The sequence below is a fragment of the Hypanus sabinus genome, chromosome 7 (genome assembly GCF_030144855.1).
Source record: "Hypanus sabinus isolate sHypSab1 chromosome 7, sHypSab1.hap1, whole genome shotgun sequence".
In the NCBI taxonomy this organism is placed as follows: Eukaryota; Metazoa; Chordata; class Chondrichthyes; order Myliobatiformes; family Dasyatidae; genus Hypanus; species Hypanus sabinus.
The window spans coordinates 136,697,210-136,720,228 of record NC_082712.1 but is presented as its reverse complement, the minus strand read 5'-3'; the positions used below and the strand labels follow the sequence as shown (position 1 = coordinate 136,720,228).

Genomic DNA, 23,019 nt, shown 5'->3' with positions numbered 1-23,019 from the left:
ATATCAGGGTGGAGGAGGAATACTGAATATTCTGTCTAGATAGCCTCCAACCTGAAGGCATGAACATCGATTTCTCTTCTTGTTGTTTTTGTTTTTTCTTTCTCCCTCCTCTTCCCTCTTCTTCTATTCCCACTCTTGATACTTACCTCTTCATCTGCTAAACACCTCCCTCTGGTACCCTTCCTTCTTCCCTTTCTCCCATGGTCCACTTCCCTCTCCAATCAGATTCCTTTTTCTCCTACTGTTCACCTTTCCCACCCACCATAGACTGATAAGATGAAATAGGACTATGCTCAATGGACAAATTTCTAAAGTCAGAAGACCTCAATGTGATATATAATTGAGAGCTATACTTAGAATTTAACAATCTGCACTGGATAAATGGTGAAATGTTTAGCTAGAGAGGGTAACTTCCTTTAAGGAAAACATGTCATCAGTCAGTGCCTACTAGGTCATAGTGATCATGCAATTATCCATGAGAATCACTTGAATGCCAAACCACAAACAACAGACCATTTCATGGATGGGTGGAGAGGAAAAGAGACACTTGACAAGTTGCAGAAAAATGAGAAAGCAATAGGATTAAGAATATAGACAGAGGCAGCTGCTCAAGGGAAGGCATCAGAGGATGCTCAGAGACACAGAGGAGAGCTGTAGACTTAAGAGGGATTCCAGTCTGGGATGCTAAAGTTGAAAGCAAAGAGTACACTTTCCCTGCATTACTTTCTAAAAAAGTTGTTGGTTATTTGCTTCAGCATCTTCATTTTATGGCTTGGCATCAAACCATTTCAAAATTGTACTGCAAAGCATTTTAGAACAACTTCCTGCATCGTTTGTTCATTGCTGCAAAGATGGCAATTCTATACTGAGGTATGTTGCGAGTGTTGGGTATTCCCCAAAAGTATTTTTTCTTTTGCAGTCATTTCTACAGATGATCATATGCAATTCCATAACTAAAACATGAGAGGGAACACTATCCTATTCATTTCAAAGTGCAACGCATAATTTGCTTTCATGTTGTACAGATGTTGTGGTCAACTACTGCATTTCTAATATACTTTTTAACTTTTATCAGACAAGTAATTGGATTTCAGATTTTTTGGTTTATGGTGCACCTTAATGAAGTCAACAAAGAAATAAATCATTGATACAGATAGATGCAAAATATGAACTTATTTTGAAGTACATGCGTCAAAGGCTGACTCACACATGGATTATGTAAACTACATTATCCATTGATGGTCCATATCACTTTTGGTTAATACTCACCGTATTGACCCACTGAATAACACAGGATCTTGAAGGATGATAGAAAGTCGGGACCGTAACATGCTTAGTGGTAGTTTGGAAATATCAATTCCATCAATAATTATCCTCCCTATAGTAACAGGACATGAGCATTCAGCAAAGTGTTAGTTTTCAAATACACTGCTGTAAAACAATGTTCCATTTTAGTAATAAAACAGTAATATTCTAATTTTCTTTAAAATTAAACTTAATATTCAGCTTTTTTGGTAACGTTTTCCTCATTTTAGTTGAAATATTTTGATTAATTTCAAACAGGCATTATCTTAAACTGCACTGATCAGAACTATTGATCAGAGAGATGGATGCAAGGTTAAGAATGTGCCTTAGTGGTTAAATTTGCTGCTTGTGCTTCAGAGTGGAGAGTGATAAGGATTTCAGCTACATCATACTTTTCTCTTGGCCTCAGCAATGGGTAATTTGTTTCTTTAAGTTTAAGTCATGGTTTTGGTGAGAGTTTGGGGAAAGGAAGAAACTTATATTAGATCTAAATTTTTTTGATGTTAAAGAGGCCAGGTGGCCTAGATTGTGCTGGTAAATGTGGGCAAGTCTGAAACTCCCATGTACAAAGTCAAACGCAGAATTTCTATCTTTATTATGGAGAGTTACAGTAAGTTTCAAATATTTCCCTTGAAAGCTCCTTGGAGTCTGGGAATACAGCTCAATCATGCTGAGGCCAAATTAGAGCTGGTGCTTGATCCCCAGTCTCACTGATTTAATTTAGATTGTTAAGGAAAAAACAAGCATTTTAGTTTCACACACGAGGAAATCTGCAGATGCTGGAAATTCAAACAACACACACAAAATGCTGGTGGAACCAGAATTTTGTGTGTGTTGTAAGCATTTTAGTTTGTTCTTAATTATTTCTGTTCTGCACATTTTTACCTGATTTTTATTTTACTAGCTTTTAAATTGTTCCCGCATATCACCAAGTCCTCTAATAATCTTTGTGTGAAGTAATTACAAAAAACTGTTATTAAGATGGCACCAGTATTTGGAGACTCTGCGCATGCTCTCCAGAGCAAACTGCCCTCTACACTGTCCTATACCCAAGAAAGTAAAGTTATATTCTGGATTTCTATTGCTTGTATAGAAGGATATGACATAGTATGATTAAGGCAAGTTTTCTTTGTAATCGTGTTTTGTATGTACTCTTGCTGTAAGGTTAGTTTAACTATTGTATTTAGCTCTGTTTCATTGAATCTTTTATTGAAAGATTTAAATTCACTTGGGAGCATTGCAAAAGATGACCTCAAGCTTAAGTTAAAGAATTCCCTATTCTTACACCAGTTGTACTATTTTACTGTTCTCTAGTAAAGGCACATTCGAAATGTGCTTATAAGAATTACTAGTAAAGAGAACTTTCTTATACACCAAAGTAATAGATTAAGAATTTCTATTACTTTTTATATTAAAATATGATTAAAATCAATGAGTAATTCAGGTTTTTTTGTTTGGAACATCAACTTTTACATTTACAGGGTTTTTTTTTATTATGCCAGAACTGTTCTTCAATTCAAGCTATGCATTGAACCAATGTATTTTAAAATATTAATATCTGTGAGTGAAATTTAAAACAGCAGTTCCCTAGAAAAACAGGATTGGTAGATATAAAGAAGTAAATTACAGAATGTATGCAAAACAAACATTGTGTTAAAAAACTTTACCTTCAAACATATCTACCATTCTGAAAAAGGCTAAAGAAAAGGAAGATTTCCCACTGCCTGTTCGTCCACAGATTCCAACCTGTGTAAAATAGATTCTGTTATCAAACAGTACCAAAACACATAGGAATGCATATAAATGTCATGTCACATCAACATAAACATTTTTAAAATCATTCTTGCATTTTTATATATCATAACTTGGTTTTTGCATCTAAGAATAAAATGACGCTTACAGCACTCAGTTGTTGTACAGTAAATATGTTTGTGGTCTCCAAGAATGCAGGCAAGTGCAGTTAAGTACGGAAGTCTAAAAATTTTGTTGCTCCTCTGAGCTGTGTTCACCTGTGCCATGTGGAAAGGCTGTTTTTGAAGACATGTAAAGATGTAGAGTTGCCGTGCCTACTCATTAGTTACCCGTTAATATGCTAGCAGTGGGTATACCTGCTGCATTCGTAAAAGCACAATCAGAGTTGATTATTGCCAAGCAACTTCCATGCACTTGACTCCATCTTGTAAACTTCTTGTTTATCTGAACAGTCCAACAGAATTCTTAGTTTAGTTGCTATCTAACAGTGCAGGTGTTTTAATCTGACTGACCAAAGAACTAGTTATATAAAGCACAGATCACCTCAAAATGATTTTAAGCAACCTTTTCTCACAATTCAAAGCTCCAAAGTCAATTAATTAGTGTTATAAAGGTGAGTAAAATAGCCAAACTATTCCATAAATAGTAATGACACATGAATGCCCTTAACTTTCCTATTTTTGGTCGCACTAAAAATGGAGAGGGTCCTAAAGAAAATTGTTTTAGTTAAACTATATTTATTAATCTGACTAGACAGATGAACCACAGTTTAAACTACCTCAAAGGTCAACTCATCTGACAATTTAATATTCCCTTAATGCTGAAGATTAAGAGCCTGTAATGGGGTAGGATTAAGTGACAATCTTCCAGTTGATGGGTATTTCTCCAGACTTAGCTAAGCTAACATCTGTTCACAATATGTTTAATTGCAGAAATTTGCATTATTTTAAAAGAAAGAACTATCAAACATCCACTTTCTTATTGACTTATTTATAACACTGTTTTTGGTATATATTTTGCATTGTAAAGGTCTTAAAATTCTGATGTTTGTTGTCTTGCTAAGCAAATATCCATTGGCTTCAACATTTGAGCTTTTTCGAGATTAAGTAATTAACTTACCAAGGTCTTTATTTTGGCAAAAAAAACATAATAATAAAGATAAAAGACCTGCATCTTTTTAAAGTATGTTTCTCATTTCTTTCCTATCCTGAGGTCATGTACTCATATTTGAGTATACTTTCATTCCTCAGTAGCCCTACAGTGCTATCTATTTTAGAAGCCTTTTACGGCATGCTTGATTATGAATACAATATTGGTACAGATTTCTGGCCTTACTTTTGAAGCTCCAACGTAAATGACAATTAAATATAGTAGAACTACTGCTCAATGAACTGGATTTATTCAAAAGGTAGAGAAGGGGAAGAAAAAGCACTTTGTAATGTAAGTGCAATGCTTTTAAAATTCTATTTCACTGGCTTGTTCTCATTCTGTAAACTGCTTTGTTCTGTGCTGTAGGGAAGAACTTCCACTCTGCAAATAGACACACATAGATGGTATCATTTTCCTGATTGCCCTTCCTTTTGTTAAGGACTGCTTGATCTGTAGTCCACAATGCCTTTCCTGCCATAATTAAAATTGAAAATGAGCCACACATGTTTTGTGAAGACAATCCATATCCTCCTTATTAATCTTTTTAATGGCCACAATGTACGACTTCCAGTAAGGCAATTTTTCAGAAGCATAGTTCTACTGTGACAGTACTCGTGCAGTCCTCTTTTTATTCATGTTTCAGTCATTTGAAGGCAAAATTTTAAGGACCACCATGAAAGTGATGCGAAATTAAATTGCAGGATCCAAAATCATTTAAAGCTGCAGCAACACCTGGTTTGCTCTTAATGATGACTACAGTACTTGTTTAGACCCACTGTGATTATGCTTGATTATTATGTTGGTAGAATGGATTACACAATTTTGTGAGCAGCTAGCACCTTGCAAAGAGGCACATACTAATCAACCCTAGCCATTACCATTTAAAGGGTAGTAGAGGGTGGAGCCAGAATTCTGCAGGTAAATATAAATATGGTGAAAGATTCCTAGGGCATTAAGGAGTTGAGCAAGTTTCATGAGATTCAATTATTTGTACTGCAAACTGAGGAAGAAAATAGCAACAGTAATCCAATAGATGTTATGATATACATCAAACACATTTGCTCCTGAAGAAGGGTCTTAGCCCGAAAAGTCAACTGTTTATTCATTTCCATAGATGCTGCATGACTTGCTGAGTTCCTCTAAACATTATGTGTGTTGCTTTGGATTTCCAGCATCTGCAGACTTGCTCATTTAGACATATTTGCTGTTGTGTTTCCACTGCTGCTGCTAATCTATTGGCTTATATTTACAATAAACTGCATTGTTCAGTTGCATGTGGTTAACACGCAACATCAGCTGCATTGTTGAATTTTAGTGTTACCTGAGTGGCTCGACACAAACAAAAACTAATAGTGGAATATGCCTACACTGCATATTTGCAGCAGGCTTGATCACTGCATGTGTTAATGCATTCCCAGATGCAACTGCTAGTCGGATTCACATAACAATTATGTAGATGAAGGATATCATATTAGAAGGAAGGAAGCACTTCAAAATAATGGGAGCTACATGGGTGAATTTAATGGCAAACTACTGCACGAGGCCAATTTCCAATCAGCAGCTTCACATATGTTGAACTCAGTGGGCCTTTTACCTTTTGTCCTGGACTGATGTGGGCATTCACATTCTTTAACACTGGTTTTAGGGTGCTGTCATAGCGAACACTGAGATTCTGGATTTTGATCTCGCCTTCATCTGGCCAGTTGGGAGGAATCTGTGAAGGTGCTGTACCGTGTTATTCAGGATGAAAAGAAATAACAGTTAAAAAACTTACTTATTAAACTTAACTACTTGATCACTGGCATTTTCACCAAATATTTTGTCTGGAAATGCTCACATATAAGTCCATCATAATTTTCTGTTTCAATTTTAAGGAGGCTGTTTATTCTCTGCACAGCACCTAACTGTACTTCCATGTCTGCTAGATTGCGTACCATCCAGTTCAAGTAGTTTGAAATCTGTCAAGAAAGGAAAACAATCAGGCAGGTTACCACTTGCAGCAATTGGTCAAGCACTGAGCAAGAGATAAATGCAAACTATAGGTGTAATAACCATCCATCTAATACCAAATTCAAAGTTGAGTAACTCATATTTATGTAAATTATCTTTGAACATAATTGAGCAATTGAAAGGATTCCTAATTTAAAATCTCAAATCAAGCCATAATCAGAAAACTATGGGAAATTTCCACTTGGAAAAGTAGCTAATAGGTCTCAAAAAATAAAACTTGGGTTGTACTCCCGAGAACATCTGAGGCTAAGGGGAGACCTGACGGAGGCATAACTAGGATAGACAATTGGAATCTTTACCCCAAGGTAGAAGTATAAAACACCAGAGGATATGTTTTTATGGTTAGGAGGAGGATGTTTAAAAGTGAAGTGAGAGGCTAGTATTTTTAAGCAGAGTGGTAGGTGCCTAGAAAATGTGGCCAAGAATAGTAGTGGAAGCAGGCAGTTTGGTGGAGTTTAAGAGGCTTGCATAAATATGAAAGGAATGGGTTATATGAATGATACAGGGGAGGAGGACATTTAGTAAAAATTGGTGTCAAGATTGGTTCAAAACTGGGGGGGGGGGGGCACAAATGGCCTGTCCAGTGTTGTACTGTCCTGTGATCTATGTCTCCACTTCCAACACACTGCAGGTGAACCACGTTCGTAACTAATACTGAGAACCTCCAAATCAGGGATCTTAGCAATTTCAGTAAGCATTTGTCAGCAGGTAATTTTGATAGAAAAGAAAATTTTAAAGATTAGTGTAAAGAATCCACAACTTGTATTTGTAGATAGGGATGACCCTGGATCAGAGGTTTTGGCAGATTGTGTGCTACTGCAAAGTCAGTTAATGGTTATATTTAAGTCTAGTTGAATAAAGGGTATGGAGATGAGCACTCCACGAGAGAAGCTGAGGAAAAAGATAGCCTGACAAAGGACAAGGGGCATTGAAGGGCAGGGTTGATTGGGTATTGCAGTAAATATATAAATGAAGTGGAAAGCTAGAAGTTAGTTACTTGATGTTAAAATCTGAATGTAAATGAGTTAGTGAGATGCTTTTCCTGTGGATGACACACAGGGATGTCACTGTGATTATAAGGAAGCTACAGAAATTTGGCACGTCTTACCAATTTTTATCAATGCACCACAGAAAGCTTTCTATCGGGACACATTACTGCTTGGCATGACAATTACTCTGCATGTGACCACGAGAGCTTAGTACATCTCAAGAACCAGCCTCCTCTCTATAATTCTCACTGCTTTAGTAAATCAGCTGGCCACCCTGTACATTCTCTCCTCTCCCCTCTTCTACTGGGCAGAAAATTCAAAAAGAGTGAAAGCATGTACCAGCAGGCTCAAGGACAGTTTTGATCCCAATATTATCAGACTCTTTAACAGACCTCTTGTCTGATAAGATGGACTCTTGGTCTCACAATCTACAGTACCTCATTATGATTTTGCACTTTGTTGTTTACCTGCACTGTGCTTGTTAGGGAGCTTTTATACTTTAGTCAGCATTGTTGTTATTGTACCTTATTCTGCTCAATGCTTTGTGTAATGAATTGATCTTTACAAACAATATGCAAAACAAATTGTTCATTGTAACTTGGTACATGTGACAATAATAAATAAATACCTATTCCTGGTATTGGCCTGAACTTTTCTTAACATCCTAATTACAGTAGGAAAATTGTCAAAGCAATAAATTTAATGTTCTTACCATTAGGGCATAGGTCAGTCCCAGACCAACAAGTCCTGATGCAAGTCCGTAGTACAGTGAGTTGGTGATAGACGCAACTGCTGCAATGAGAACTACACATGCTCCTATATATTCCTGGAAATAAACATAGGGAACAGGCTGATATGCATACAAATCAGAATAAAGCAGGTGTCAGACCAGGGCTTGGTACAAGCAATTGCCAGAATCAGAATCAGGTTTAACATCACTGGCATACATTGTGAAATTTGTTGTCTTTCCAGCAGCAGTACCACGCAATACATAAAAATAGAAAAAAATGAGAATTTCAGTAATTACATCTCTATCTATATAATGCCTTTTTTGAGGCATGGGGTTGTACATTCAAAACTCACTTACTGAAATCTCTTGGTGTGTAGCTTCATAAATAATCATCTTTAAGGCTCTGGGTGTATCTAGATTAATTACTTTCAAATTAAATCTTGAGTGTAGGCCAGTGAAGTTAAACGTACACCTTTGGTAAGCTATTGTAGGGATGTCTAATGTGTCATTCAAATCCTAACTTTATAAGATTGAGAAAACACAATGAAAAACAATTAATATTGAAGACCCCAGGTCTGAAGCCCTTACCATACGAACTTCGAGCCAACGATTGGCAGCTGTGAGGAACAAGGAGGCAATGTTGTTAGTGTCCGTCAGCTCCAGCAGCTTGTGCCTAAAGCGATTTTCTTCCCTGAAAACACAGCCATATGGGTTTCATTGGCAACAATTTTATTGTACATGAATTTTTTAAAATCAAAACCATTCTTCCCCTTGGTGTTTATTCACCATCTAAAATAGTTTAATTCTGCACCCAATTCAGAATTTTAGCATTAGAATGATCTATTGCTACGTAATTATGCACAGACGTACTCTCTGGTTCCATTCCTGTCTCCTGAGACTATGTTGACTTCTCATGCCAGGGACTGGTTTCAGTGTTCAAATGAAGTGGTAGAGAGAACTTCTATGGGTAATCCTATGACAGATGTTGACATACAATATGGGTTGTGAGGACAGAATTGCGCTTTACTGGGTTAGACTCCATGATCAATTGGCTCTTAAACATACATAACTGAGGCTAAAGATAAAGTCATTTGGTTAAGAGATTGTAGTTCTAATAAATCAGGATTTTGTACCCTCAGGGGGCAAGTATGAACAACTAACAGGAAAAAAGTAAATTTGGGATTAATGAATATTTACACGTAGCTTTATCTTTAAGCCATAGTGCATTCCACTAAAGTTTCCTGACTTCATTGTATCATCATTCTCAAAGTCTGACATGGTCACTCTGTCCGAAACCTCAAAGCAGGTGGTCATGGTAGAACTTGGGAAGAATGGATTGAGGAGGTGTTTGAACGTAAGAAAGTCAAATACCTGGAGTTGGTATAGCAGTGCCAGACACAGGATTGGAGGGCACAATATGAGCCTATAGAGCTGAGGTTTAGAAGTTTTTCTGGCTGCTCACTGTGCAGAACCTACTCTCTCCTTGGCATTACTGGGGCTACAAAGAAAAAAGCAATTGGGACTGTCACAGAGGCTGCTGACTGAGCCTCCAGATGACTATGGATCAAGAGTCGTGACCCATGGAGCAATGCTGCTGGGACAAAAGCCATGGCCTGATCAACCCTGGCTAGGTCGCATGCATAAGAGCGTCTGATGTTGAAAGACCCAAAATACGTGATGATCCCAGGTTACGTTATTAATGATGTGTTCCAGCACTTCCTAGGATGTATCTCAGCATTATACATAGGCTGTAAAAGGAAGGGGATGCTGGGAGATTCTACTTTCCTTGGGTTCACTGTCAGTATAAAAATAATTTACAATTGTATTGGAAAAATGCAATTTGCAAGATTGTACAAAATTTACAATTCATCCAGCCCTTTTACATTGCAATACCATTCCATACTTTTTGCATTTTTCAATGCCGAATTCTACCTTCTTTTGGGCTGCAAAATAGCAGTGAAGATTTCATATCTTTATATAGACATTTCTGACTCTGATTCCACTGGAAACTGTAAACTTTTGCATATTTCCTGGTAGTTTTTGAACCCAACTTTCCAAATTGCAGGTTAATAAGGTTAGTTAGATGTGAACTGTTAAACTCATCAAGCAACATTTATTGCAGATCTAACTTTAGCTCAATTTATCATCACTCCTCATGATAAGATGAACTACGAGATAATATCAAATAAACAAAACACTCAATTAGTAACCATTACTGCGAAATTAGAAACCAACCTACAGCTTTGCCAAATACATGAAGTTTATAAAGGGACATTATCCTAATGTTCTCTGATGAAGCTAGCTCCTCAAAGTAATTACACATACATTATTAAGCAATCTCCTGATGGGGAATCAGAATGCCCATTCTGTTTTATATATGCAAAATTTTGGCAGAATAAGAACATAAAACAAAGTGAAGCATATGATCCCTTAAAGCTGCTTCATCATTCAATGACATAACAGCTAATTTGATCTTGGTCTTGATGTCTTGTCTCCTATAATTCTTTATTTCATAATAGTGCAAATATCTTGACCTCCAATTCGTTCAACGATGCAAAGCTACCATTTAATATGAGATTATATTGTTTTACCTCAAGGCCCGTATTGTGATTAGACCCTCCACAGTCTCAGAAAAATGTGAAAGTACTGGCAATTGTGTGCTGTCATCCAATTGCTGGAGGTCTCTGCAAATAGTAAAATGGTAAGATGCCTGTCAAAGGTTTTAAGTTCTAATCAGCTTTATTCAACTACGTACTGATTAATACATTTGTGATAGAAGCACTATAGAAATCCTGATGATCAATAAGAATGTTGAATTTAAGTTTAAAATATTTATGGAAAATTTACATGGAAGTGCATTTAATCAGAAAAGAATAACTCAGAATTTAGCATTTATTAAAAACATGCATAAATTATACAGATCTTCTGATGCAATAAACTGGGTATTGTTGATTCAATATACAAACAGACCCAGCATGCTAATTGTTTGGTTTATTTGATAATATTTAATAAGATTCATTAGAAATTGAATAGTATTTTATTTTTGTTCTCATGTTCACAGGAAGGAGCTGAAAGACTAATGTTGTTAGAAACATAGAAAAGAGGTGCAGGAGTAGGCCTTTTGGCCCTTCGAGCCTGCACCGCCATTCAGTATGATCATAGCTGATCATCCAACTCAGAACCCTGTACCTGCTTTCTCTCCATACCCCGATCCCTTTAGCCACAAGGGCCATATCTAACTCCCTCTTAAATATAGCCAATGAACTGGCCTCAACTGTTTCTTGTGGCAGAGAATTCCACAGATTCCCCACTCTCTGTGTGAAGAAGTTTATCCTCATCTCGGTCCTAAAAGGCTTCCCCTTTATCCTTAAACTGCGACCCCTCATTCTTGACTCCCCCAACATCAGAAACAAACTTCGTGCATCTAGCCTGTCCAATCCCTTTAGAATTTTATACGTTTCAATAAGGTCCCCCCTCAATCTTCTAAATTCCAGCGAGTATAAGCCTAGTCGATCCAGTCTTTCTTCATATGAAAGTCCTGCCATCCCAGGAATCAATCTGGTGAACCTTCTTTGTACTCCCTCTATGGCAAGAATGTCGTTCCTCAGATTAGGGGACCAAAATTGCACACAATACTCCAGCTGTGGTCTCACCAAGGCCTAGTACAACTGCAGTAGAACCTCCCTGCTCCTGTACTCAAATCGTCTTGCTATGAATGCCAACATACCATGTGCCTTTTTCACTGCCTGCTGTACCTGCATGCCCACCTTCAATGATTGAGCATGTGTTCCCTACCTTTCTTATGCCATGGACCCCTACCTTTAACTGAGGGGTCCATGCACCCCAGGTTGGGAACCCTGTTTTAGAGTGTTTTAGACTAAAACCAGGAGGACCAGGAGGTGATTTCCCTATGCTTCAAATAAATATTAAAAAAAATAGGTGGAGATAGCCATAGTTTGTTTTTAATAAATAAGTAGTGCCTTTAGCATTAAACCATGAGCCATGGCAGATGAAGGTGGGTGAAACAGCAGAAAAATAATGTACCATCTTAATTTGGTTAGCAGAAGATGCACTTCTGTATAAAGCTCTTCAGAAAAGCAAATCTGTTATGAGACTTTGTAATAAGTCATTCAAAGATGTCTTTCTTTTTAATTAATGGAGGTTTTCCATTATTGACAAGGCTCCGCAATGCTTCATCTTCATTTCCTGTACTACCTACCAAATATTGAAAGGCCTAGATACAGTGGGTCAGACACATTATTCATCTCTTTCCCTTTAAGTATTCTGAAGGACCCATTCCCTCCAAATCTCTCTGGTCCACACTTCTAACTCTACCAACCACTCCCTTTCTGGTGCAGGAGATGGCAATATCTACTATATCCTTTTACCTATTCCCTTCCTACCAGTTAGCAAACCTAAGAGTCCTTCCATGCAATTTTTGCCAACTTATTGCATTGCATTTAATGCTCATGATGGGGTATCTTATACACTGGAGAAATCAAGTGTAGATTGGGTAGCTAACTTAAAAAGCTGTCATTCAGTGTGCAGGGCTGTCCTTGAACATCTAGCTTCCTATCATTAAATGTCTATCCATTTCTACACTGACCTACTTTCACCCTCTCAACAATGTGCACTATAAGCTCAAGGAACAGCAGCTTGCTTTCAGTCTGAATACACTGCAGCTCTTAGTTCCTAACATTATATTTATCTGTTTTGTGTTACCATTCCTTCCTATACTTCCCCTCTCTAGTTGGGGCTGTACTATTTCATTTTGACTATTTTTTTGTCAAGCTAATAGCTATCTTAAAAATCAATAATTCGAAGCAGCAATAAGAGACAATCCCCATTCTGCCTACCCTCCACCTCTCTGAATGTAAAAACATGTTTATTTTTTTCACATCCCAGTTTAACTGACAGACTATTTCTCTCCCTACTGACACTGCAGTGCTTCAAATATTTTGTTTCTGATACAATATGTATTCTATTTACAAGTTGATTGTATTCTTAGGCAATGTTAAACAAATTTCAAAAAATCAAATAGGCTTGGCACAATGATTTCATCACATTTTGACTCAGTGAATTCTTAAGAATGGAGAATGACATCTAACTCATTACAAAAGAAATGATTCACACATCAATGTATATCATTCATGTGAATTAATGCTCGTTGTTTGTTGAAAATGTGTATTGTTCACCTTGATGTTGTCAATGCAGTGATTTTATAAACTTAATTCTCTAAAGAGTTGTCAATCCTAGCTTCTGGTGGTCAGTTACCTGGATGCCACTCTGAAGTACTTCTGGATAAAGTAATAAGCCACTGCAAGTGGAACAAGTGCAATGATGAATATTGGAGTCACATACGAAATCACTGCCAAGGCAGAGAGACACAAAAGAGTTGATCGACTGAGACACTCCAAGGTGGCAGGAATGTGCTGAAAACAAAGAGAACAATACTGTTAATCCACCCATCAACGCTCATCCTCAAAAGTTTACCGGTTAATACAAATTATCACTCAAATTACCCACGAGAAGTCCAGGGAAGCTGAGGAATTGTGCATAGAAATAACTAGTTATCACTCTTAGTATCAAATCAGTTACCTAAATATCCACCTGGACTGAGTTGTGAAAAGGACAGCTGCTCCATTGGGAACTGGTATCTTTATCCAGCATGGCGAAAGGGGGATCTGCACTGGGAGTCTAATTTCCCACTCGAGCTGTCTCTTCTCCACTAGTTGTTCCAGACTGCCTTACCAACACACACAAAATGCTGGAGGACAGCAGGCCAGTTTTAGCCCAAAATGTCGACCGTTTATTCTTTTCCATAGATGCTGCCTTGTCTGCTGAGTTCCTCCAGCATCTTGTGTGTGTTGCTTGGATTTTCAGCATCTGCAGACTTTCTCTTGTTTGTTCTCAGCTGTATGCCAGCAATGGCTGATGTACAAGCAGCAAATCTAAATTTGGGTTAGGATTTTTTTCCTTGCTTTTCACATAAACTACTCTAAAGCAATTGTAAAAAGAATGTATTGCATTTTAATTTTTTAACTGAATATCTGGGATACATCGAAATGAGTGAAACATGCCTGGGTTGCTTATAGTGACATATATGTACTTCGGTGATGAATTTACTTTGAACTTTGGATCTTGTTGTTCCCCTGCAGTTATCTTTTGCCTTTGGACTAGCACAGGAAGTGGTGTAGTGCGAGTCAGTTGAGCATGATTTGGCCCATGGTTTCAGTAAGAGGTCTGTAAATCTTTTCCCATAATGATTGCAAATGAAACAAAACTTGCATCAGAGTAAAGCTTGAAGAGGAGATGTACATGGGAGGTGAAAAGAAAAAGTAGAGATGATACAGGACAAATTCTACAAACAGTTGCAAGAAGAGTCTGATCTTTTTAGATGTTTTTACAAAACCTTTGAAGATAGCAGTATGGAAAAACAAAATGATTAATAAAACATATGTCAAAAGTTTTGAAATTATGCAAAACCCAAGTGGGCACTAAATTTTTAAGGAAGATGGAGCAAATACAGAAGAGATTAATAGGGATAACTAGTGCTCAGTTCCTTAGTTTTCCTGAATCGTAAATCAGCTGCAGGAATGAGATGTTTATATTTGAATAGAGAGACTGAAAATATGGGATTCCAGGCTTTAGAGCATACAGTATTCTGGGATTTATAACCAATGGAATTGGGTACAAGATCAAGAAAAACATTAAAAACCTGTATAAAGCTCTGAGACAACCACATCTTCAGAATGTTGAATCTTGACTATTGGAAAGGTCTGAGTAGCATTATTTCAAAAACCAAGAAAGAACCAGTGCTGAAAATAGAAATGAAAACACAAAATGCTGGAAATATCCAGATCAGGCAGCATCCAAACATGTTGGCAGACCTTCTGAGTATTTCCAGCATTTCCTGTTTATATTTAACTATTTTATCATACCTGTGTGCAAGCTTTAAATAGCATCTTGACATATCATGACGATGTTGCAGAAGCTTTAGCAAGCACTAATAAGGCAGTTGACAGTTGTACTGAAATGTGCTATAAGCTTAAAATTAGAGGTGGTCAGTGACCAATCAATCTGCTCCAATACGGAGATGGAGAACACTAAATCAAGTCAGAGTTTGCTCCACAGGGCTGAAGATCTGGAGAGCAAGGAAAAGGTGGTACTAAAGGTCCAAGGAAACCTGTTTGGCCCTGAAGTAAAGTATCATTTAGATTAGGTGTTAGCGTTTTACTGAATTTGACATCACATAGCTTGCCAACTTACAACAACACACACACAAAATGCTGGTAGAACACAGCAGGCTAGGCAGCATCTATAGGGAGAAGCGATGTTGACGTTTTGGGCCGAGACCCTTCGTCAGGACAGAAATGTGCCAACTTAAATGTGATCACCACCGTTTGTGTTACTCTCATGGCATTGGTTCACAAGTTTTTCTAATTTAGACCTGCCTGATTTTGTACTTCTGCAGGTTGAGGTTTTATAAAGCATTGAGTATAACTTAAGAAATTTTCTGCAATAGGGAGTTCAGAAATCTTCCAAACCTATCTTACCTGATCAATGATATTGGTATCTGCAGAAAATCGGTTCAGGATGTTCCCAAGAGGAGTGGTCTCAAAGAATCTGAAGGAACAATTGGATTAGCAAAATATGTTTACGAGCTTTTAGAGCTAGCTTACATTATTTTTCTGCTGTGCTTGAAAAGTGAATTGGTTCTGTTAAAAACACCCATTTTGCATGATCTCATATGATTAGTCAGTAGAGAAATTACATTAATGTTTTGTTCTAAAAATTGATGTAATTACTTTTACAAACACGATTCACAAGTGCAATACCTTGAAGCTGAAACAGGTCCACAATTCCTCCAGTTACTTATATGTTAGCAAGTTTTAATTTGTGCAACCTGACATATGAAACCCACATTAGTGTAGATATAATTTTTGAAATTTTCACCAATTATCACCTTTAACAACATGTCTTGGCAAATATTCTTTGAGAAATCTGCTAGGCCTGCATTGAAGCCAATTGAAAATTTGCATTTTGACATTATTGAGACATATTAGGACTCCAATCCATTTATTTTGATGTTTTGGCTTTTACTCTCTAGTTGGAATAAGCACAGGCAATTATGGCAATTACTGTTGAAAGCTATTTTAATTTCAGAAGTTTTACTTTAAAAGCAGAGGTGTAGTTTTAATGTAACCAACATAGTGTGAAACTGAAGTTAACAGAAAAAACAGATACTGTACAAATTAGGCTTAAGATATGATGATGTAAGTTTCTTGAGAAAAGGTTTACATTAAAATTGACTTTTAATTTGAGAACAATGATTGAAAAGGTAGTTTGGTACCGCATTGGTGCGAGGATGACTTGGTTGAGTAAACTCTTATGCAGTTCCTTGGTCACTTTGAGGCCTGTCCATTCCACAGCGATGGAGGTAACCAAACAGAGGACAATTCCCAGGCAGCACAGAATGCTGAACACTGTTATGTAGGAAGAATGACTGAAGTGGCAATCCTGGGCAGCAAATATAAAATAATTCAATAAGCAGATTGCAATGCTAGAAGAATACTAAAAGATTAATATTTCATTAAATGAGTTCCAAGTTTTATGGCATTAATAATAGTCCTGCTAAGAGTACATCTATACTGACCCCTCCAAATAGTCTTTAATTTAATGAGAAATTTCGAAAATTCCATTCCAGATTATACTTCTGATAACCTGCTCTACCACATCAATGGTTAACGAATGGATGGGCAAGAGTATGGAAGAATGTTGGTAAGTAAAATAAAGGAAAACCACCAAAACATGGCACTGGCTATATAAAGCTGGATTTTACCAGGTGTACGTGCAACCATGCATAACTTTGACACCAACGAAACGCTTAATGATTGCAAAGTGTCTGCAGAATAATTGGTTCTTTATTAAGTCTTGCCTTTTTAAATTCCCAGTTCATTCAACTAACGGAAGAGAACTTCTTATAGTTTGCAAGCAGAGACATTTGTTGTCTGCATACAGCCAATTATCTGGGAATATGGAATCAAATTAGATCATTCTTTTACCCTTGGCTGGCAAACCAGATGCGACAAAAGCATGCTAGATATAGCAGTAGAAGGACTCAAAACTTCAGCACAAATACTAGGTGCCTTTACCTGGACCAAAGAACAATTTCTTTTTTCTGCTTCAATCTTGACGTAGATAGCGTCCGAGGTCCACTTCGCTAGCCAGTAGTCAATTGCCACCATTACTGTGTGTTTGAAGAGCTGCGAGAAGATGAGCAGGGGCAGCAAAAGGCAACCTGCCAAGCTTAAATATTTGCCACAGGCACGCCATGGCATCTTTGCTCTTTGGAGCAGGACAGAGGAAAGGTTATCCTCATCATCACCTTCTGCCATATCCTCTAAAGCAAATGTACAAAGGAAGCCATAAAGATAATTATTTTAGCTCACTTTTACTGCCATGTCTGTAATCTAACAGTGTTACGTCTCTCTATTCTTTCTCTCCCACAGCAAATGACCTATGACAAGGACACACTAACATGGTTGCTTGTCTGTGAACTTCCTTCTTATGCTGCCCTTCATAGCAGTTTGGATACTTTTCATGATGTACAAACAAGCTGGATGAACTCAGCAGGTTGGGCAGCATCTGCTGAAAGGAGCAGTCAACTTTTCAGGTCAAGACCCTTCGTCAGGATTAAAGAACTGGGGGCAGTGGCCCTATAAAGAAGGTGGGGAGAGCATGGAAAACCAGTCAGAGGAAAGATCAAGGGGTGAGGGAGGGGATAGGCAGGAGAGGTGAAGAAGGAATCTAAGGGGAAAGCACTATGGGTAGTAGAAGGCAGAATCATGAGAGGTGATAGGCAGCTAGAAGAGGAGACAGAGCGAAGGTGGGATGGGGGGAGAGGGAGGGAATTACCGGAAGTTGGAGAATTTGATGTTCATACTAAGGGGCTGGAGACTTCCCAGACGGTGTATGAGATGTTGTTCCTCCAACCGAAGTTTGGCCTCATCATGGCAGTAGGGGAGGCCATGTATGGACATATCCGAATGGGAATATGAAGCAGAGTTGAAGTGGGTGGCAACCGGGAGATCCTGTCTGTTGTGGCAGACAGAGAGTAGGTGCTCAACGAAGCGGTCCCCCGATCTGTGTCGGGTCTCGCCGATGTAGAGGAGGCTGCACCGGGATCACCAGATGCAACAGATGACCCCAACAGACTCACAAGTGAATTGTTGCCTCACCTGGAAGGACTGTTTGGGGCCCTGAATGATGGTAAGAGAGGAAGTGTAGGGACAAGTGCAGCACTTACGTTTGCAGGGATAAGTGCCAGGTGGGAGATCTTTGGGGAGGGACGTGTGGACCAGGGAGTTGCGGAGGGAATGATCCCTGTGAAAAGTAGAGAGGGAAAGATGTCCTTAGTGGTGGGGTCCTGTTGAAGGTGGTGGAAGTTGCAGAGGATAATATGCTGGATCCGGAGCCTGGTGGGCTGGTAGGTGAGGACAAGGGGGACACGGTCCCTGTTGTGGTGACAGGAGGAGGGGTGAGGGCCGAAGTGCGGGAAATAGAGGAGATACAGGTGAGGGCATCATTGATGATGGCAGAAGGGAAACCACGATTCTTAAAGAAAGAGGACATTTGGGATGTCCTGGAACGGAAAGCTTCATCCTTGGAGCAGATGCAGCAGAGATGGAGGAACTGGGAATAGGGAATAGAATTTTTACATTTGGCAGGGTGGGAAGAGGTATAATCAAGGTAGTTATGGAAGTCAGTGGGATTATAGAAGATGTCAGTGGACAGTCCATCTCCAGAGATGGAGACCGAGAGATCGAGAAAGGGGAGAGAAATGTCCAAGATGGACCAAGTGAATTTGAGATCTGGGTGAAAGTTAGAGGCAAAGTCGATGAAATTGACTAACTCAGCATGGGTGCAGGAGTCAGCACCAATGATGTCGTCAATGTATCGAAGGAAAAGTTGGGGAGCAGTACCAGTATAGATTTGGAGCATAGACTGTTCCACATAAACCGCGAAGAGGCAGGCATAGCTAAGGCCCATTCAAATGCCCATTGCTACACCCTTGGTTTGAACAAAGTAGGAAGAGCCGAAAAAGAAGTTACTAAGTGTGAGTACCCGTTCCGCCAATCTGAGGAGTGTGGTGGTGTTGGGGAACTGGTGAGGTCTATTGTTCAGAAAGTAGCGGAGGGCTTTGAGGCCTTTTTGATGGAGAATTGAAGTGTATAAGGATTGGACATCCATGGTGAAATTGAAGCGGTTGGGACCGGGGAACTGGAAGTTATTGAAGAGGTGGAGGGCATGGGATGTATCCCGGATGTAGGTAGGGAGGGACTGAACTATGTCTGACAAAATGGAGTTAAGATAGGCAGATATAAGTTCATTGGGGCAGGAGCAGGCCGAAACTATAGGTTTACCAGGACAGTCAGGCTTATGGGTCTTGGGGAGAAGGTAAAAGCGAGCAGTGCGGGGTGTGGGAATTATGAGTTTTTTGGCTGAGGATGGAAGGTCTCCAGAGTTGATAAGGGCAGTGATGGTACGGGAGACGATGGTTTGATGTTTTTTGGTAGGGTCCTGTTCCAGGGGTAAGTAAGAGGAGATGTCAGAGAGCTGCCGTTTGACCTCAGTGAGTTAGAGGTCCGTCTGCCAGACCACTATGGCACCACCTTTGTCTGCAGGTTTAATGGTGAGGTTAGGATTAGTGCAGAGAGAGTGGCGGGCAGTGCGTTCAGAGGGAGTGAGGTTGGAACAGGAGAGAGAAGTGATGAAGTTGAGACAGTTGACGTCTCGGCAACAGTTGGAGATGAAATGTTGGATACTTTTCATGTCAGAATATAGATCTCATACATAATCTTTTTTTAAGAACTCTGAACATCTTTCCTTTCTTTTCACTTTATTTGTTCCCTACAATTATTTTTTTAAAACATTTTATACACGTTGTCCACTATTTCTTAAGTTACTTCCATCCTACTATTCTTCACCATGATAAGACCTGTACGTTTTAGACATGCTTAGTTCTTGTTCCCATGTCCACTCTAGTAGCACACTATCACAAATATTCCAAGTGCTTTCTACATTCCATTTGCTACCCCACTGCAACTTAATTATTTTTCCCAGTTCTGATACTTTGTCCTCAAATGTTAACTTTCTTTCACTATTCACATATGCCACTTAACCTACTGAGTGCTTGCAGCATTTCCTACTTTTATTTCAGATTTCTGGCATCTGCAGTATGTTTCATTTTCATTGACATATTGGAAGCTATTTTTGCACTTGTCAACTTCAGCAAGCCTCCTTTGTTTTCCTTTACTGCATTCTGATTCTCATAACACTGAAAGTGTATTTAAAGCATAGAGCTCTGAGCTGAGAAATGGCAAAACTTTTCCATTTTGATACTGAGCACCAGAATAAAGAAATTACAAGTGACATTGCATAGTTTCTTCCCAAAAGATTCACTAAAATCAAAATTATTGTGATCCCTGCATTTCATCCAACAGCCAAGTTTGTCATCTCTGCTGAGCACCTATTAGGATTTAATACTGAATGCCTGGCCCTGCCTTTGTACATTCTGTGAAGACTACGCAAATCATAAGATCACAGAAAAGTTATGTCACATAAGAAAGTCATGTGACCCATCACTTCTGTCAGTCATAAAAGGGGCAACCCAATCTAATTCTATTTTCCAGCAATAGGTCCATATCCTTACAGTTCTTTGTTCATCAAGATCGCATCCAAGCACCTTTGAAGTATGATAACAAGTTCTGTCTCAACAATGTTCTCAGGTGATGAGTTCCTAAACCCTCCCACCCAATGGTGAAAATAAAGATTTGAGTGAATTTAAACCCAGACAGAATGTCAAAAGTCACTTTTCATGCTATTTTTATATGTAATGTCTTGGATGAATTGTTAAAATCTCAATAAGTATTTGCATTGCACATAAAAACAAAGGTTATGTCATAAGATGGTAGCATGAAGACAATTTTATGCCTTCAGAACACCCTTCCAATTTAGATTAATACCTTCATCTTCAGCTTCTTGCAGTGTTTTGAGGAGGGCCTCCCGAGAGTACATTGCTCTGCGCAAGTTCTTCCGCTCCAGTGCAGTTTTATTTTCAGCTACAGTTTCCTGCAGATCAAAGTAACATTTTAACCTTCTTCACACTCAAGGTGAGAATTCGAAATATTAGCCAAGATTGATATTCGAACTGGGGGGTGTCTTGGACCAGAGTGCGCAGCCTCAGAATGGAAGGACATCCCTTCAAAACAGAGATGAGGAGAAATTTCTTTAGCTAGAGAGTGGCAAATCAGTGGAATTATTGCCACAGACAGCTATGGAGGCTAAGTCATTGGGTGTATTTAAAACTGAGTTGAATAGGTTCTTGATTAGTAAGGGCATCAAAAGTTATGGGAAGATGGAAGGTGTATGGGGTTGAGAGGGACAATCAACCATGATGGAATGACAGAGCAGAATTGATGGGATGCATGGCCTAATTTTTGCTCCTATGTCTTTTATTCTTATGGCATTGAGGAATGGGAGTTTGGTGTAGTACAGGTGCTGGATTTGAGAACATTGTGTTGGAGGAAAAATAGTTTTGAATGCATTTGAAAAACACAGTACTGTTGTTGCATATGACAATTTTTTTTGTTTATAATACACCATGGGGTTAATTTCACGTATAGGAACTGAATGAATTCAGTGAGTCAGGCCATCACCATGGAGGGAAATGGAAAGTCAATGTTTCAAATTGAGACTGTTCATATGGAAGAGGGAAGACGGCCAGTACAAAATGGTGTGGTGTGAGAGCTGGCAAATGATAGCAGGATCCTGTTCGGGGGTTATTATATTAAACTACACCCTGCCAAAAAAAAATTCCAATCTTATTCCAATTCAAATCTTTCCATCTGACAAGGAAGAACCTTTTCTAATCCTTGATCCTGCCTGTTCATTAGTGTTTTCCAAAGTTCAAAGAGTTCAGGATCAGAATTCTGAATATCCTTGAGTGTGCCCTCTCTCTGAATAGTTCCGTCCTTCATGGCTATGATCTATGGAAATAGAAAGCACATTAAGATATACAACATAGAAATGTTCAAATAATATACATTATTTAAATAATAATTAAAATAATAGGTAATGGCATGAGTCTTCTTGGGAAGGAAAGCCACAAGGTCATGGACTGGTTATCCATTTATACATGAAATAATACTCTGCCAATTAAAATATTTATTTTCAGTTTTGAGAATGCCAAACTGATTCCCAAAAGCTCATATTTAAATACATCACTGGGATCAAAATAACTTCCATGTCTGTTTTATGATCTTCTATTGAGTAATAACATTTAAGTGCTTCAGTCGTACTCAGAATTACAGAGTACACTCATTTCCCAAAGTATATTTCTTGCATCAGAATGCTCATTTTGTTGATTTTCATTGCAAATCTTCTTGCAAGGAACAGTGTAAATGATTAGAATGATCTCACTCATTATATTTGTTTATTAGTATATGTTAGATACAAATACGTGATGAATTCTAATTATACACTGAACAGAATGATAATGTTCGAACTGGACACATGGAAAGCAACTTGAAAAATTTCTAAAGTAAAAATCAGAGTTGTTACTGAATAAACACTGTATCTTTTGACATATATAGCATCTCTGTTATCCTTGCAATTGTAAATTTTCGTGAAGCAATAAAGAAACTGATCGTCCTTTGCTTTCCCAATTAAGATTTCCAGTCTCCATTATTTTCTACTTTTGTAAAAAGGTTATGTTGGGCTCCAAATAGAGTTCAGGAATGGGTATTTGAAATATCAGTATGCGACATATGAATCCATGAAAATGCAGTAAGATGCATTTTAGGGCACTACGTCTGTAGCAGCTACTTCTTCGAGCAATCAGAAACTTATCCCACTGTGGTCCACATCTATTCTTTTTGGTTTATATACTTATAATCTTCTTTTTCTTATCTATAATCTCTGCTTCAGTGTAAGTGTTTTCTGATCTGCTGTAACCATGTAACTCTGCTGCTATCAATAAGTAGGATGCACATATAATTGCATAAAGGTTAACGTGGCACC

The 23,019-nt window shown here is 38.3% G+C and overlaps 1 protein-coding gene across 3 annotated transcripts in view; it reads right to left on the bottom strand.

Moving 5' to 3' along the window:
- The window catches only part of abcc8 (ATP-binding cassette, sub-family C (CFTR/MRP), member 8), a 164,274-nt gene that overhangs the window by 13,383 nt on the left and 127,872 nt on the right, over positions 1 to 23,019 (bottom strand). For all 3 annotated transcript variants that reach the window (XM_059973947.1, XM_059973945.1, XM_059973946.1), the window contains exons 23-35: positions 21,861 to 21,986; positions 20,964 to 21,069; positions 17,091 to 17,338; positions 16,289 to 16,455; positions 15,492 to 15,561; positions 13,210 to 13,367; positions 10,527 to 10,619; positions 8,524 to 8,626; positions 7,918 to 8,031; positions 6,044 to 6,164; positions 5,801 to 5,931; positions 2,973 to 3,051; positions 1,270 to 1,378 (exon numbers count right to left, since the gene is read on the bottom strand). In XM_059973947.1, coding sequence (XP_059829930.1) covers positions 1,270 to 1,378; positions 2,973 to 3,051; positions 5,801 to 5,931; positions 6,044 to 6,164; positions 7,918 to 8,031; positions 8,524 to 8,626; positions 10,527 to 10,619; positions 13,210 to 13,367; positions 15,492 to 15,561; positions 16,289 to 16,455; positions 17,091 to 17,338; positions 20,964 to 21,069; positions 21,861 to 21,986 — 1,625 coding nt within the window. The remainder of the gene's footprint in view (positions 1 to 1,269; positions 1,379 to 2,972; positions 3,052 to 5,800; positions 5,932 to 6,043; positions 6,165 to 7,917; positions 8,032 to 8,523; positions 8,627 to 10,526; positions 10,620 to 13,209; positions 13,368 to 15,491; positions 15,562 to 16,288; positions 16,456 to 17,090; positions 17,339 to 20,963; positions 21,070 to 21,860; positions 21,987 to 23,019) is intronic.